The 16,129-nt window shown below is 39.5% G+C and overlaps 1 protein-coding gene across 5 annotated transcripts in view; it reads right to left on the bottom strand.

Annotated features, from left to right (window-relative positions):
• The window catches only part of CNOT6L (CCR4-NOT transcription complex subunit 6 like), a 102,425-nt gene extending 86,549 nt beyond the window's left edge, over positions 1–15,876 (bottom strand). For 2 of the 5 annotated variants that reach the window (XM_030915575.1, XM_030915587.1), the window contains exon 1: positions 14,908–15,008. In XM_030915575.1, coding sequence (XP_030771435.1) covers positions 14,908–14,912 — 5 coding nt within the window. In that variant the 5' untranslated portion in view covers positions 14,913–15,008. Of the gene's footprint in view, positions 1–14,836; positions 15,009–15,188 lie in introns of those variants that run through there. The other 3 variants (XM_030915578.1, XM_030915572.1, XM_030915583.1) reach the window with 3 other exon arrangements.
• Between the last annotated feature and the right edge of the window lie 253 nt (positions 15,877–16,129).

The following is a 16,129-nucleotide window of genomic DNA, read 5'->3' as shown; positions in this document are numbered from 1 at the left end:
AAAAAAAAAAAAAAAAAAAAAAAGGAATGAAATACTGTTACATGCTACAACATGAATTAATTTTGAAAATATTATGCTAAGTGAAAAAAGCAGACACAGTCACATATTATATGATTCTACTTATATTAAATGCCTAGAAGAAGCAAATCCATAAAGACAGAAAGTAGAGTAGAAATTGTCAATGGATGGGGGAACTGGAACTAACTGATATTAAATATGAGGTTTCTTTTGTGGGTGATGGAAACGATCTGGAATTTGCCAGTAGCGGTGGTTCGCAACACAGTGAATGTACTAAAACCACTAAATATACACTTCAAAATGGTGAATGTTTGTGTTATATAATACATCTCAATTTTTATCCAATTTTCTAAAGCATGAGGTGTATTTATTAATGAAAAAGATCATATTTTCAAATAAAAAAGCAAATTAAAAACAGTATATACAATATGAATCTATTTCAGTTATGTTTTTGTAGTTATGTAAGTATACATTAACCAGAAACAGATAACAGTACTACTGCTTAGCCTTGAACAACATGGGTTTGAACTGCACAGGTTCACTCATGTGAGGATTTTTTTTTAACCAAACACAGATGGAAAATATAGCACTCGTGAGATGAGAAACCCATGTAGACAGAGGGCCAATTTTTCATACACATGGCAGGACCTGAGTATGTATGCATGGATTTAGGCATACACAAGGGTCATGGAACCAATCCTCTCTATACCAATAGACTACTGTATATATTATACTACTAACAAGCTCGATCGCCATGAAGCAGGATAACCAGAAAATTATGCGTTTTATTATCATTTGAATTTTTTTTCAAAGAACACATATTACTTCCCAAAACAGACATGATGCAATAAAAATACTACCATCTGCCAAGAAAAGTACATTACTATGACAAAAGTACATAGAAGAGGGTAAAACAGGAGACAATACAAGCAAAGATAATAAATCTGGGTTCCATAAATCTTCAGGAAACTTGTGAATTTATATAGAAAAAAATTACATCATCATTTTCACTAATCTCTAAAATTTTCATACAAACCTAAATAATCTACCATAATAGTATTAGCAGTACCTGTGATTTCTGTCATTAACAGAAGTACATTTTCATTTCATATTATAGTTGTTACAGAAATCTCAAAATATCTGTATGTACCAGTACTCCAAAATTATGGTAGTTATTAGACTCACTGCAAGATGTTACTTAACAGTATTAATAGAGAAGCATATATATTACTATATCGTATTTTGGCATTTCAATATAACAAGTTCCTTTTAAGTCCTATTTACTTTATTTCACTCATTTAAAATTGTTATTCTACAATGGATTCACTGCCTTCTCCAGACTGAAAAAAGGTCCACAGCACCAAAGATTAAGAATCCACGAATTAGTGGCAGGAAGGGAAACCAATCATGAGGATATTCTAATCATTCAAGCATAAAGTAAGCAGAGCCCAAATTCACACAACAATACAAATCACTCCAACAGAATTCACAGCAATCTATTTAACACAAAATACACAATTTTCTTCCTTGACCTGCCTCTTCAGTTTTTCTTATTCGTCTCTGACTTCCTCATAGTCAATCATTAAGTAGATCTATTTCTTGACTTATCACTTTATATTTTAACTTTTTTTAAAAAGGCTTCCTTCTTTCCAGTCCTATCTCCTCAGCTGATTGTGAATACCTCAATTAGATTAATCTTTTTAAAAAATTCACTTCAGGTTGGGCACAGTGGCTCACGCCTATAATCCCAGCACTTTGGGAGGCCAAGGCAGACAGATCAACTGAGGTCTGGAGTTCGAGATCAGCCTGACCAACATGGAGAATCCCCATCTCTACTAAAAAGACAAAATCAGCCAGGCATGGTGGTGCACGCCTGTAATCCCAGGTACTCGGAAGGCTGAGGCAGGAGAATCACTTGAACCCGGGAGGCAGAGGTTGCATGCCATTGCACTCCAGCCTAGGCAACAAGAGTAAAACTCCGTCTCAAAAAAAAAAAAAAAAATTAATTTCAAACTGCCACCAACCTGCTCAAAATCATTCCATGGCTCCCAATGTCTTTAACAGTAGTACTGATAATTATGATATTCTAGAGCTACATCTTGCAGTATCTATTAATCAAAACAATTGCATAGGTAATGAATGTTCTACAAAATATCTAAAACAGTATTACAACATACAATTTGTGCATTAAGAGAACCCAGGTTATGGATTTAAAAACCACGTGCGCTCTAGAGTTGAAATCTTTGTATCAATGACTCCAGAACAAAATTAAAATTCCCTACTAAGATATTCAAGCCCCTCCATGATCATGCTCCAATTTGCCTTATTAACCTCATGTTCCCACTCAAGCCCTAGAAGTTAACCAGAAATTTACTTACTTTCCCACTCACCACCACCCTTGAACCTGGACTCATTTTTCTGAAACTATAGATCTGTTGATATGATTTCCATGTCTGTAATGCCATTTAATTACTCATTCATTTAATAAAAATTTTCCAATTCCCTACTACATGCCAAACTCTGTATTAAGCTCTACTATGTATCAAACACTTGAACTACAAAGGTGAGGCATGTATCATCTGTGCCCTTAAAAATCTCACAATCTTTTGTATTTTCAGTAGAGACGGGATTTCACCATGTTGGCCAGGATGGTCTCCATTTCCTGACCTGGTGATCCACCTGCCTCGGTTAACTGGGCGTGGTGATGCGTGCCTGCAATCCCAGCTACTCAGGAGACCGAGGCAAAAGAATCGCTTGAACCAGGGAGTCAGAGGTTGCAGTGAGCTGAGATCACGCCACTGCACTCCAGCATGGTGACAAAGCAAGACTCCATCTCAAAAAAAAAAAAAAAAAAAAAAAAAAAAAAATCCTACAATCTAAGGCTACAGGGGGAGGATCTGTTGAGCTCAGGAATGCAAGGCCAGCCTGGGCAACATAGCAAGATCTCCATCTCTTAAAAAAAAAAAACTCACAGTCTAATGCAAAACAGAGACATAAACCCAAGTCAAACACAAGGCAATATAGTAAGTGTTATCAATGAAGAATGCACAGAATGCTAGAGGAGCACAGAAAAAGTTCATAAAGCAGGACTGGAAGTACCAAGTAAGGTTTCCCAGAGTATAGAGTACCAGAGGTAGATTATTAAAGAAATCAACAAGGTGATAAAGTTTATAAGGTATTGTAGGCATATATAAAGCACAGACCAGGCTGTAAGTCACTCACTACAGCTAGGCTAGGGAATATGTGAGAGAGAGGAGTAACAAATACAAAAACTAGAAAAGTAAGCAAAGACAAGATCATCATGGCCCTTACATATAATGCTAAGAAATTTGCATCTTATTTAAAAGTAACAGGAAGCAGCAAGATATCCTAGAAAGTACACAAGTTTAGGTATTCCAATGGCCTCAATCTATCACTTACTTGACCTTCATCAAATCTGCCTCTCTAAGCTTCAATTTCCTCAACTGTAAAGTAGAAATTAATATCAACTTTACCAGGATTGTTACAAGAAGAAATGAGTTCACGTAAATCTCCTTGCATAGGGGTCAGTCAACAAACTGCATCCAGACTGATTTGGCAGCAAAGAATGGCTTTTACATTCTTAAAGGATTGTTAAAAAAGAATTACAACAACAAAAATTAAAGGATTGTTAAAAAACAAAAAATTACAGCAAAAAAGAATATGCAACAGAGATCTTACATGACCCAAAAAGCCAAAATATTTACATCTGTCCCTTCACAGAAAAAAGCTTGCTAGGCCTGGTGTGGTGGCTCATGTCTGTAATCCCAAAACTTTGGGAGGCTGAGGTGGGATCATTTGAGGTCAGGAGTTCGAGACCAGCCTGGCCAACATGGTGAAACCCCATCTCCAGTAAAAATACAAAAATTAGCAGGGTATGGTGTAGTGGTGTGCGCCTGTAACCCCAGCTTCTCGGGAGGCTGAGGCAGGAGAATTGCTTGAACCTGGGAGGCAGAGGTTGCAGCGAGCTGAGATTAATGCACTGCACCCCAGCCTAGGTGAGAGCGGGACTCTGCCATTTAAAAAAAAAAAAAAAAGGAAGGAAAGAGAAGAGAAAAGAGAAAAGAAGAGAAGCTTGTTGTCTCCTATCCTAGCCCCATAGTAGGTAACCAGAAAACAGTAATTATTATTAGTAAAGGATTACAAGTAGAGAATTTAAGCAATGTGGGATGAATTTTACAAGGATTTCCCTGGTGACAATGTATATAAAGGAAAAGATGTTAAATGAGATATAATGGAAGTTGTAGACTAGCAAGGAAGATACTGCAGTAGTCTATTAATTTTTTCTCTGCCTTTCTTCTCATCATAAAGGCAAGAGCAACATTTATCTCCTCTCTTACTTATCCCTGTAGTTTAAAATCCATATGTACTCTGTATGTCATAGCACTTAATATTAGTCACTTAGCATATTCTGCCTTCACTTGTTTACTAGATCCAGACTTAAACGTCCTATAAGTGTAAGCATTATACTATAAGAGTGTTTTAAATTCAAATAGATCTGGTTGTAATCTTGGGCATGTTAATTAACTTCTTTCCTAATAGGAAACAGTAATAGTGTATGTGTATCGATTTTTAGTTTGGTTTTTTACTACAGATGTGCCAGGTAGTGTCCTAAATACTTTACAGTACATCATTTAATCCTCATAAAACTCTACAAGATAAGGAATATTATCCCCCTATGACAGATGAGAAAACTGAAGCATGGAGAGGTTAAATGAGTTTCTGTAGAGCTAGAAAGTGGAGGATCCAAGGCTCACTTTCTTAACCAGCTTTAGAATGAGAATCATACTGCCTCTCTCATAGGATTTTCAAGAAGAATAATTTAGATTACACATTTAAAGGGAAGGAGGGGAGTGGCTTTTCACATTCCTTGGTACTCAGTAGTCAAATAAATACTAGTTTCATTCCCTGGTAGAAAGATTATTCTACATTTCTTTTTATTCCCCAGAACCCTGAATACAATAGTCTGTAACAAATAGAAGTTTAATAAATATTAATTAACAGGTTATACTTTTGGTGATTCAAATTCTTACAGTGTTTCAGGCTACCATTCTGTATATAACTCACATTATGTTGTTCCACAAAATTATATGTAGATATTACAGAAGATTGTACTAAATGTGAACCTACAGAAGTACATACCTTGTAAGTAATTTCTGGGTTTTGCTTTGTTAAATATAATAAACATTATGATCAGAAAGCAATGGAGATGAGATTCCAACAAAGTCTTTGTATAGAGAGACATTAAGGTTGGGATATACTAAATTTAGTTCTATTCTTTTAGCAGTATTTGTAGCTGGTATTACATAACTCTAATTTATGTTACTCATTTAGGAAATCTATTTAAGTAATATGGGAAAGAGAAAAATAGAGTTTAAACTTTAAGATTAGAGAGGGAGGTTCTCTCTGCAAAAGATGACTATAAGGAACATAAAATGTTTTAATCTCTATTTTGTGTCACCAATTTCAATTGTTAATAAATGAAAACAATATTTGAAAGCTCCAAATTACCAGGCATCTATTCAGTACAAATAATGAGTTACTCATAGAGCAAAACAAACTACTTATTTCTTTAAAAATAATTATAAATTTTATCTGTACCAAAATTTTAAAGTGGACTAAAAAGAATTAATGAAAATAATCCTGCTACAAAAAAAATACAAAACAAAAATTCTATTACCACTTTCCAATTTCACCTGTTAACAGGAATATTCTTAGCCAAACTCAGAGTTAACTTCTGAGAGCTATACATGAAAGACAAAAATAAATTTTTAAAAAATATTTATCTAATCAGAAAATGGCTGCATGGGAACACAATTAAAATTTCAAAAAGTAAACAAAGGGTAATCACCACATCAAAGGGAAACACAACTTTACCTTATAAGCAAAGTTTCCTATGAAATTTGTTAAATTAGAAAATTATAAAGAAAACTTATAAAAACAAAGCCACTGATGCTGAAATGTTTAGGGTGGGAGAATGTCAGCAGACAGCTAGATTCAAAGTACATTAAACTAAACATAAAATTTTTTATTAACCATACCCCCAATATGGCAAATGTTTGCTTACTTTTTAAATTTTTTTAATTGGCATTTAATTGTATATATGTATGGGGTACACAGTGATGTTTCCATACATACAATGTGTAGCAATCAGATCAAGGCAATTAGCATATCCATTATCTCAAACACTTATCATTTCTTTGCATTTGGAACATTCAATATTTTCCTTCTAGCTATTTGAAACTACATAATAATATTGTTAACTATAGTCATCCTACAGTGCTACAGAACACCAGAACTTACTCCCCTATCTAGCTATAATTTTGTGCCCTTTAACAATCTCTCTCCCTAGCCCTCTTCCCCCTACCCTTCCCAGCCTCTAGAATCTTCTTGTCTACTTTTTACTTCTATGAGATCAACTTTTCTTGGCTTCCACCTAGAAGTGAGAATATGTGGTGTTTTTACCTTTCTGTTCCTGGCTTATTCCACTTAACACAGTGTCCTTTGGTTCCATCCAAGTTGCCAAGAATGACAGGATTTCATTCTTTTTGAAGATGGATTTCATTCTTTATGGCTGAAGTATTCCATTGTGTTCACTTCTTTTTAAGTCCATGGCTGGCACTTCATTTATGATTTAGTAACTCCTCTGATGCCCTCTAAACCTAGCTATCAAGCTACTCAGTAAGAAATTCTCCACACGCTTTTCAGTATTTTTCAAAAGAAACGATACTTTCCACTGCTCAAAAAATCTTAATTATTCAGATCAGTAAAAGATTAAGTCATCTCCAAATGTGCATGTGTACCGATGGGAAGATGATTAAAGATCAAGAACGGGCCGGGTGCGGTGGCTCACGCCTGTAATCCCAGCACTTTGGGAGGCTGAGGCGGGCAGATCACAAGGTCAGGAGTTCGAGACCAGCCTGGCCAACATAGTGAAACCCTGTCTCTACTAAAAATACAAAAATTAGCCTGTAGTTCCAGCTTCTCAGGAGACTGAGGCAGGAGAATCACTTGAACCTGGGAGGCAGAGGTTGCAGTGAGCTGAGATCAGACCACTGCACTCCAGCCTGGGCAAGAGAGCAAGACTCTGTCTCAGAAAAAACAAAAAACAAAAAACAAGAAAGGAATGGGGCAGAAAGGGACAGGGAAAAGGAGGAAAAGCTAGCCCCTCTTCCTCCAGCAAGTTAAGCATTATTATCTGCCCCTTATTACCTGACATAGCATCTTTACTTTTCTAATCCACATTTCACACTTCCCTCAAAACTCAATCCTAACACTCTCTCACAAACAAACACACGCACACAAACAAACACTCAACAATCTAGGAAATGAACTTTCTCAACCTGATAAAGGCCATTCATGAAAAATGTATAGTTCACTACTTTCTGCACACTGCCTGCCTATGGGCTAACCCTTCTCCACAAGGAGCAGTTTAAAAAAAAAAAAAAAATTCACAGCTAACATCATACTTAAGAAGATGGAATGTTTTCCCCCTAAGATTGGGAGCAAGACAAGGATTTGCTGCAAGTCAAGTGACTTCTCTTGATGTTTCTTTTCAATTATGTTCTGCAGGTTCTATCCAGGGCAATTAAGCAAGAAAATAAACTAAAATGCATCCATATTGGAAAAGCAGAATTAAAACATCATTTGTTTGCAGGTGACATGATATTCGTACGTAGAAAATCATATGGAATCCACTTAAAAACTATTAAAACTGGCCGGGTGCACTGGCTCACACCTGTAATCCCAGCACTTTAGGAGGCCGAGGCTGGTGGATCACGAGGTCAGCAGTTCAAGACCAGCCTGGCCAAGACAGTGAAACCCCATCTCTACTAAAAATACAAAAATTAGCCAGGCATGATGGTGGGTGCCTGTAATCCCAGCTGCTCGGAGGCTGAGGCAGGAGAATCACTTGAACCCGGGAGGCAGAGGTTGTAGTGAGCCAAGAACACGCCATTGCACCCCAGCCTGGGTGACAGAGTGAGACTCCGTCTCAAAAAAAAAAAAAAAAAAAAAAAAAAAAAACTATTGGAACAAAGAAATTCAGCAAGGTTGCAGGATATGAGATCAACCAAGAACACGCCATTGCACCCCAGCCTGGGTGACAGAGTGAGACTCCGTCTCAAAAAAAAAAAAAAAAAAAAAAAAAACTATTGGAACAAAGAAATTCAGCAAGGTTGCAGGATATGAGATCAACAAACATAAATCAAGTGTATTTTTACACTCTTGCCATGTAAAAATCCCCCAATTTTTTTTAATTCCATTTACAATATCTGGAAGAATAAAACATTTGGGAAGAAATGCAGTGACAGAAGTATGAAACTTATATTCTGAAAACTATGAAACACTGTTGACAAAGAAGATCTAAATAAATAGAAAAACATCCCATGTTCATGGACAGGAAGCCCTAATATTGAGATGGCAGTGGTCCCAAAATTGATGCACAGATTTAACACAATCCCCATCAAAATTCCAGCTGACTTCTTTGCAGAAACGGACAAGCTGATCCTATAACTGATATGGAAATACAAGAGGTTCAAATAGCCAAAACAATCTTGAAAAAGAAAAAAAGAGTTTTTCTTTTTTTCTTCTCAAAAGGAAAAAGTTTGAGAGGTTTGAGGACTCAGACCTCTCAATTACAAAGCTACAGTAGTCAAGACCATATTAGTGTAAGGATAAACATATAAATCAATGAAATAGAATTAAAAGTCCAGAAATAAATTCTCACACAGTTAATTTTGGACAGGGGTGATGACACAATTCAATGGAGAAAGAATAATCTTTTCAATAAATGGTACTGGGGCAACTGAGTATCCACATGCAAAGAAATATTAGACCTCTATAACAGATCATGTACAGAAATTAACTCAAAATGGATCAAAGATCTAAATGTAAGAGTTAAGACTATAAAACTCTCAGGACAAAACACAGAAGTAAATCTCTGTGGCCTTAGATTAGGCAATGATTTCTTAGATATGACACCAAAAGCTCAGCAAAATAACAACAATAATTTCACTTCATCAAGCTGAAAACGTTTGGGCCTCAAATGACACTATCAGGAAAATGAAAAGACAACTCACAAAATGGAGGAAAATACTTGCAAATCATATATAAGGGACACATCTAGAGTATATAAAAGACTCTTACAATTCAGTAATTAAAAAAAAAACTCGTTATAAAAATGGGCAAAGAATTTGAGTCTTTTCACACACTTCTCTCCAAAGAGGATATACAAACGGCCAATAGCACATAAAAAGCATCATTAGCCATCAGGGAAATGCAAATCAAAACCAGGATCAAATCACACCCGCTAGGAGAGCTATGATGAAAAAAGGAGATAATAATTGTTGGCACAAAGTGGATAAATTAGAGCTCTCATACACTGCTGGTGGAAATGTAAAATACTGCGACTGCTTTGGAAAACTGTCTACAAGTTCCTCCAAAGTTTAAACACAAAGTGGTATATGTTTCAGCAATTCCATTCTCAGGTACATATCCAAAAGAATTCAAAACATACATACATACTAAGAACTTGTACATCAATGCTCACAGAGGCATGATTTATAATAGCCAAAAAGTGAATGTCCATCAGCTCATGAATAGATAAATGTGGTGTATTCTTACGCTGACATACTATTCACCCATTACAAGAATGAAGTACTTGCTATGATACGGATCAACCATGAAAACATGGTAAGTGAAAGATGCTTATCATAAAAGACCATATGTTAAGATTGCATTTGTACAAAGTGTCCAAAATTGGCCAAATCTATAGAGAAAGGAAGCAGTAATTGCCCAGAACTAGGGGCATAAGAGAATGAACGGTGACTCTTGAAAGATACAGGATTTATATTTTAGGTAATGAAAATGTTCTAGAAGTTAACTATAGTGATGGTTGCACAATTGTTAATATACTAAAAACTGTTGAGTTGTACACTTTAAATGCATTACTTCTAAGCTATCTAAGTTATACCTCATAAAAGGTGCCCAAAAGAAAGCAACTGTTTAAGTAATTTCTGACCCAACTGACATTCCATTTTATGTCTCAGAATGTCTATAGTTTATATCATATTGACTTGCACTAGTTCATTTGTTTTGAAATAACTAAATTATATGCTTTATCTCCCTTACTCACAAACTATAAGCCTTGCAAGAGTCTCTTCTACATCTTTCATACTTTTCTTTAGAACTGGGTACAATAATGGGTACAGAGTGAGTCCTCAGATTAGGTTTTCAATTTTCAAGATGCAAGATATTAGAGAAGTATTTACCATGCAGAAGTTAACCAGACTACTCCAAAATCTTCCTTTTGGGAAATAAAGAGATTACATATATCTCCCCAGAGATCCCTAACCAAACTGTTAGAATAAAAAATAAGTAAAGGTGACACAGAGCTGAGGTTTCACATTATAATAACCCTGGGCAATGATAGAATAAATTGTGATTCAATCAAAATTAAAGTTGTTCAGTGATAAAATACCATTTATTGTATTAGAGACCCAGTGTCAGTGCAGTTAGTAAAAGAAAGTTGTAGTATTTTCATCATGAAGCATGAGCACAAATTAATAATTAAGCCTCTGTTGTTTACTTGATGATTTTATTGTTCTTTCTGGGTTAAGGCTCACATGTATTACCTTTAATAACTTTAGAATTATAAAAACTGCAGCAACAAACAAGAGAATATGGTAAAGTCCACCTAAATGAGATTTCCCTCAAAGTAATAATCATCATCTATCCCAATAAGAGGAAGAAAATTCAAAAAATGTGTTTTCTATGAAACTATACCCAGAAACTGAAATTCAGAGTTTTGTCCTACTGATCTGAACTGATTTCAAAATACAAAGAGAAATAACTCAAATTGACAGAACTCATTAAAGCACAATGACAATCAATTAACTGGATAGTACAGGAGAGACCCACTAAAGGTTACAGGATCCAACTGTAATGCTCTCTGAAAAATGTGTATCTTTAAATAGCTACAGAAACTCACTTGTCATTTAAGCCCCTCAATGATGAGAGCTTCACCCTCCCACTCCTGTGACTCTTCTCTCCTTTCTCCTCTCCCCACCACTCTCCACTCACACACAATGTTACTCTTTTAAGATGGAAAGCAATTCTTAACTATCATAATTCACCTTTTGGATGTAATTTCATAAATATATGCTAACATCTACAATAACACCATGAAATGCCCCTTGTAGCAGCGATGGCCAAGCTTTCCACCAGCCAGGGACATTTCCCACTCCCCTTGCATTCAAATAAGACTCTGTGACAAATCTTGCCAATAAAATTTGGAGGAATGTTTGTCATTTAAGTCTGGAGTTTCTTAAGAAATGGTCTTCAGGTAATAAGGAGGACTTCAAGGCCTTAAGAAATGGTGGCGTCACAAGATGTAAGTTGTATGAGTTCCTAAACTACAACATAGAGGAAAGCCACAAGAAATCTGCTAACCAGGAGCACCTGCACTGCAACTGTCATGAAAGCAAGTAAACTGTCATGAAAGCAAGTAAACATCTGCACTGAACTGTCATGAAAGCAAGTAAACTTCTCTGAAATTCTGGAATGTATTTATTACTCTAATTAGCATTACCCAAAGTAATACACACAGAAATTCCTAAGTAATCCAATTCTCCCTAATTAAAGACATTAATAACAGATATTTTGGAAAGATTGCTTAAAAACCTATTTAAGTAACATTAAATTTTAAAATCTAAACAAGTTTCCACCTTGATTTTCTTGTAACATAATTCCTTTAGTTTAAATAGCCTTAGTTCTTCCACTTCATATCCAAATATCTTTATAGTTCAATATCATCTGTTTTCATGATTACTACAGAGAAACGTTCTCACCAATTCTTCCAAATTAAAAAAAAATTATGAAGTCTTTGAAAATAATTAATAAAGTCCAATGAAAATTACTTTATCAAATACTAATAAGAGCAAATTCATTTCTATTTCATTGTTTCTAAGGTATTAAAAAGTATCATTTACAGTTTTAAGGTAAGAATTATTCTTTTAAATATAACCATATGGCAGAATATTCTGTTCAATGTAAATACACACTCCACACACACTTTAAGAAAATCATATTTTGCATTATAATAGTTGCCCCTAGTTATTTATAAAAATTCAAGCCCCTCAATGATGAGAGCTTCCCCCCCATCCTGACTCTTATCTTCACAGAAATTTTTATATTAAAAAAATGCATAAAAGTTATAGTGAATGTGTTGAAATTTTAGTTTGAATCTTAGAAAATAAGATTTTTTACAGCTTATCATTTATTGATACAAATAAATTACATAAGTCCTACTGGGAAACCTGGCATTTGTAAATAGGGCCATGACAAATTTAAACCAAACTCCCACATTCTCTTTGTCCTGTCTTTACCCAAAACAAAAAAAAAACCAATATATTAACTTTTCTGTTATCTTTACCTTAAATTTCATATCTCTCCATGATATTATTTTTTCCACACAGCACAGTTAAAATTTAAGAACACATTTCCTACTCCAGGCAAAATAATAAAAATGGAAAGTTATTGAAAGTTAAGTTGACAGAGGATTTTACCTTACATTCAGAGAAATATTCTAAGAGGTTTTGTTTACCAAAATCAGTCAACATGAGCTAGCATTTTTCGTAGTATTTAAACTTTGGGGATCTATATAAATTTTGGTTCCTTGATCCTTTTTAATATTTAACTGTATTGAAACATATATGTGCTATACAGGGGTTGCAAATTTTTTTCCAGGGCTACAAAACAAAAATCATAAAGAATAATGAAACTGAGAGATAGTCTATTTGAAAATATGAAAAAATATTAAGTATAACTATTTTTATAAATGACTAGGCCATTTTAATGACCATTTTTATTATTAGAAAAATGACTTATCATACACATTAAAGTCGTTTGTATATATATACCTTTTGTACACTGAAGGGCTCTGAAAGATTCCATTGTCTTTTTTATGTTATAGTTACATAATATTGCTCTAAATAATTAATCATATTTGTGCTTGCAAAGGCTCAATGCCCATAGTCAGGGCTGCAGGAGGCAGAACTAAAATTTAACTAAGCATCTACTATATGCCAAACATGTTTTCTCATTCTATTCTCAAAACGACCTTACTATAAAGGTATTAGCTCTCTGTGACTGATAAAACTCTGGTTTATAGATACTAGATATGTTGCCTAAGGTCAAACAGCTAAGAAAAATCACACAGCTGGGATGCTAACTGAAGTCTGTAAAACAAGTCATTTTCCCACTAACTGCATGTGTTAAATTATTTTTCCAGTAGTGGTAATAGAGAACAGCTCTTCGCCCCTCCTTCTCTTCCCTCCACTTCCCCGTGAACAGCATACACTATTTCTTTGTGAGACCAGGTGCAAAGAGCAATCTCTGGCCGTGACACAAGAGTACGGCCTACAAGGATCGAATCTGTATTATGATTTTATCCATAGTAGGGTTCTAGCTAAATGATCCAACTACATACAAATGTAATGACGTTGGAGTAGAAAAGCACATTAGCAAATAATTATCCAAATGCCATTTGTATTTGGTTCTGAAATGTACTGTACACCTACTGGCAGCAGGTTTATCTTTACAATTGAGTTTTGCTTAGACTATTCTCAAAATAGCTTTCCAGCAGTACATGCTGAGTAGACAACAGAGGCTGCTTCATCTAGGTTTTGGAAACTGAGGAAAACATGTTTGTTGAGCCTATCTTGATTGACAAGATAACTAGAGGCAATACGGTAAAATGTAACACTGTGCTTCCAATGTGTACAAACGGCTCAGCTAAACTCCCTGAACACAATCCACCTAAACAGTGTTAAGCTCAATAGCCGGCCGAGTTAAGGAGGATGACAGCTCCAGTAACTTCCTCTTCCTCACCCAGCTCCTCAGCTCGGCGGCGCGTACACGCCTCTCCCCCTAGGAGGCAGGATAAAACAATTTCAAATGCACAAAATCCATCCAATCCCACCAAAACCACCGGCCAGGGAAACCAGTTTCCCTTTCTTCCTCAGCCCTTCCAAGAAAATGTCTAATTAAAAAAAAAAAAAAAATCTTACCAACGGCAAAGTATTTGCAACAAAAATCCAAAATATTTACTCAGTCCCTCCACACAGCCTTAGGGGAAGGATGAAAAGAGGGAACACGACACCGCGGATTCCCAACTGTTCTGATTCACTTTCTCTCGGGTCCCACAGCCGGCCGGGCGAAGGCTTGCAGTTGGAACGCCAAAATAAGCCTTCGCCTCTCAGGAGACGCGCAGGCGGCCAAGGCGACGGCAATCGGCGCGTCCCGCCTCCGACCCTCACCTGCCCAGGCCCGAAGCAGCGCCGTGGGCTCGCGCGGGCTCGGCGTCCCGGGAGGCGTCCGGGGAGGCGGGCGGGCGCCCAGGCGGTTAGGCCGCGCTGCAGGCCGGCGCGCTTCCTGCCGCGGCCGGGGAACGGCGGCGCGGCACCGACCCGCAGCTCTCCCAGCCCCGCTGCCGCGCGTGTGCCGCACTCATTCAGCCCTCCCCGGCCGGCCCCCGAGGAGCAGCTCTCACCTGCGAGGCTCGGGAGCCTCAGCCACAAAACAGGAGGGACACACCACTCTGGGGTCCCGACCCCGGGCCACCCCCGACACAGACACACACACCCCGGAACCTTCGCCCGCCTCTGAAGAGACGCGGGTCAGCCCCGCCGCCCCCTCCAGTCACCCGACACACACCCACTCGCCGTGGGTCCTCGGGCCGCCTCCCCACCCGCCAAAGTCCCAACTCGCACACCCACACGCACATTTGTCCCTCTCCCACCTCATTTCCCCGGGGAAGCGCTCCTCTTCCCAACACTCTCGATCCTACTCGGAGGCACAAGAACACTCTACCTCATTCTCTTCCTCTGGCCCAGAAGAAGCAACAGCAGCCATTTCCCCGCGGCAGGGGAAACACACACACAAACACGCGCGCGCGCGCACCAGGCCCCCACAGATGCTTCCCCTCCAGAGCCGCGGCCGCAGACGCAAACACAAACACCCACGGCGGGCCTCGCTCCCGCCCGCCCCGAGGGGAAGCCGCGGCGGCAAACAGGGCCCGGACCTGGGACTCACGGGCGGGCGCGCAGGGAACCCGGGCCCGGGGTCTCGGGGGGCCCGCGCCCCCTCCTCACCTGCATTCAGCGCGCCGGGGTCCGGGCGGCGGCGGCGGCGGCGGCGACGGGGCGGCTGGTGCTGGTGCTGCGGCGGCGGGGGAGGCGGCGGCGGCGGTGGCGGCGGGGCTGAGGGCAGCAAAGACATGCAGGCAGCCCGCCGGGGGGAGAGGCACCGGCCGGAGGGGATGCGGGGCGGGCGGGCCGGGCCGGGCCGCCTGACGAACGGCAGAGGCGGCGGCGCGGAGGGCGGCTGAAGGGAGTGAGGAGACAGACCGGGGAGTGGGAAGGGGGACGAGGGCCGCGCCGCCGGGCTTCGAGGACAGTGACCCCAGGCGCGCAGGAGAGGCCCCGGGGCCGCAGCTGCCGGCGCGAAGGCCCCAGCCGAAGGAAGCTGCGCCCCCGCAGGGCCGGAGCCGCGGCTATTGCTCCGAGAGCCACGCAGAGCCTGGCCTTGGCCTTGGCCTCCTGGTGCTTGGGCTGCCGCCGCTGCGGGGGTTGCCGCTGCGCCGGGTGCTGCTGGGGCCGAGGTTGAACAGAGACGCCAGCTTTCGGTGCCTTCGCTTCCGCTCACACACGTTCACACCCCCGAGGGCCGGGGGAGAGACGTCCGGGCTATATCGGTATTGAGATTAATAACAAGGTGCAGAGAGTGCGAGAAGGAGAAGGGTTGATTGACGTGGAGGGGCTGGCGGGAGTCAGTCACTCCACGGCACGGAGGGTTGGGGTGAGGGGAAGGAGGCGGGGCAATGACGGGGAGGAGCTTCTACGCCGCGCCTTGGCCCCGCCTACCGTGCGCTGCGTTTTGTCGCGGTGCGCGCGCGGAGGCCGGGGCTTCTTGTTGGTTTTCTCTTTTCCCCTGGCTGTTTTCTCACTGCCTTTGCCTGGTTTGAGCGAGGAGCAGGGCTGAGAAGAGTGGCAGTGTTTCAAAAACCCACATCCACAGAACCTTGGCGGAAGAG

Source organism: Rhinopithecus roxellana, chromosome 2, assembly GCF_007565055.1.
Source record: "Rhinopithecus roxellana isolate Shanxi Qingling chromosome 2, ASM756505v1, whole genome shotgun sequence".
NCBI classification, from domain to species: domain Eukaryota; kingdom Metazoa; phylum Chordata; class Mammalia; order Primates; family Cercopithecidae; genus Rhinopithecus; species Rhinopithecus roxellana.
The sequence above is the reverse complement of the archived record's forward strand: the minus strand, read 5'-3'. Positions and strand labels throughout refer to the sequence as shown.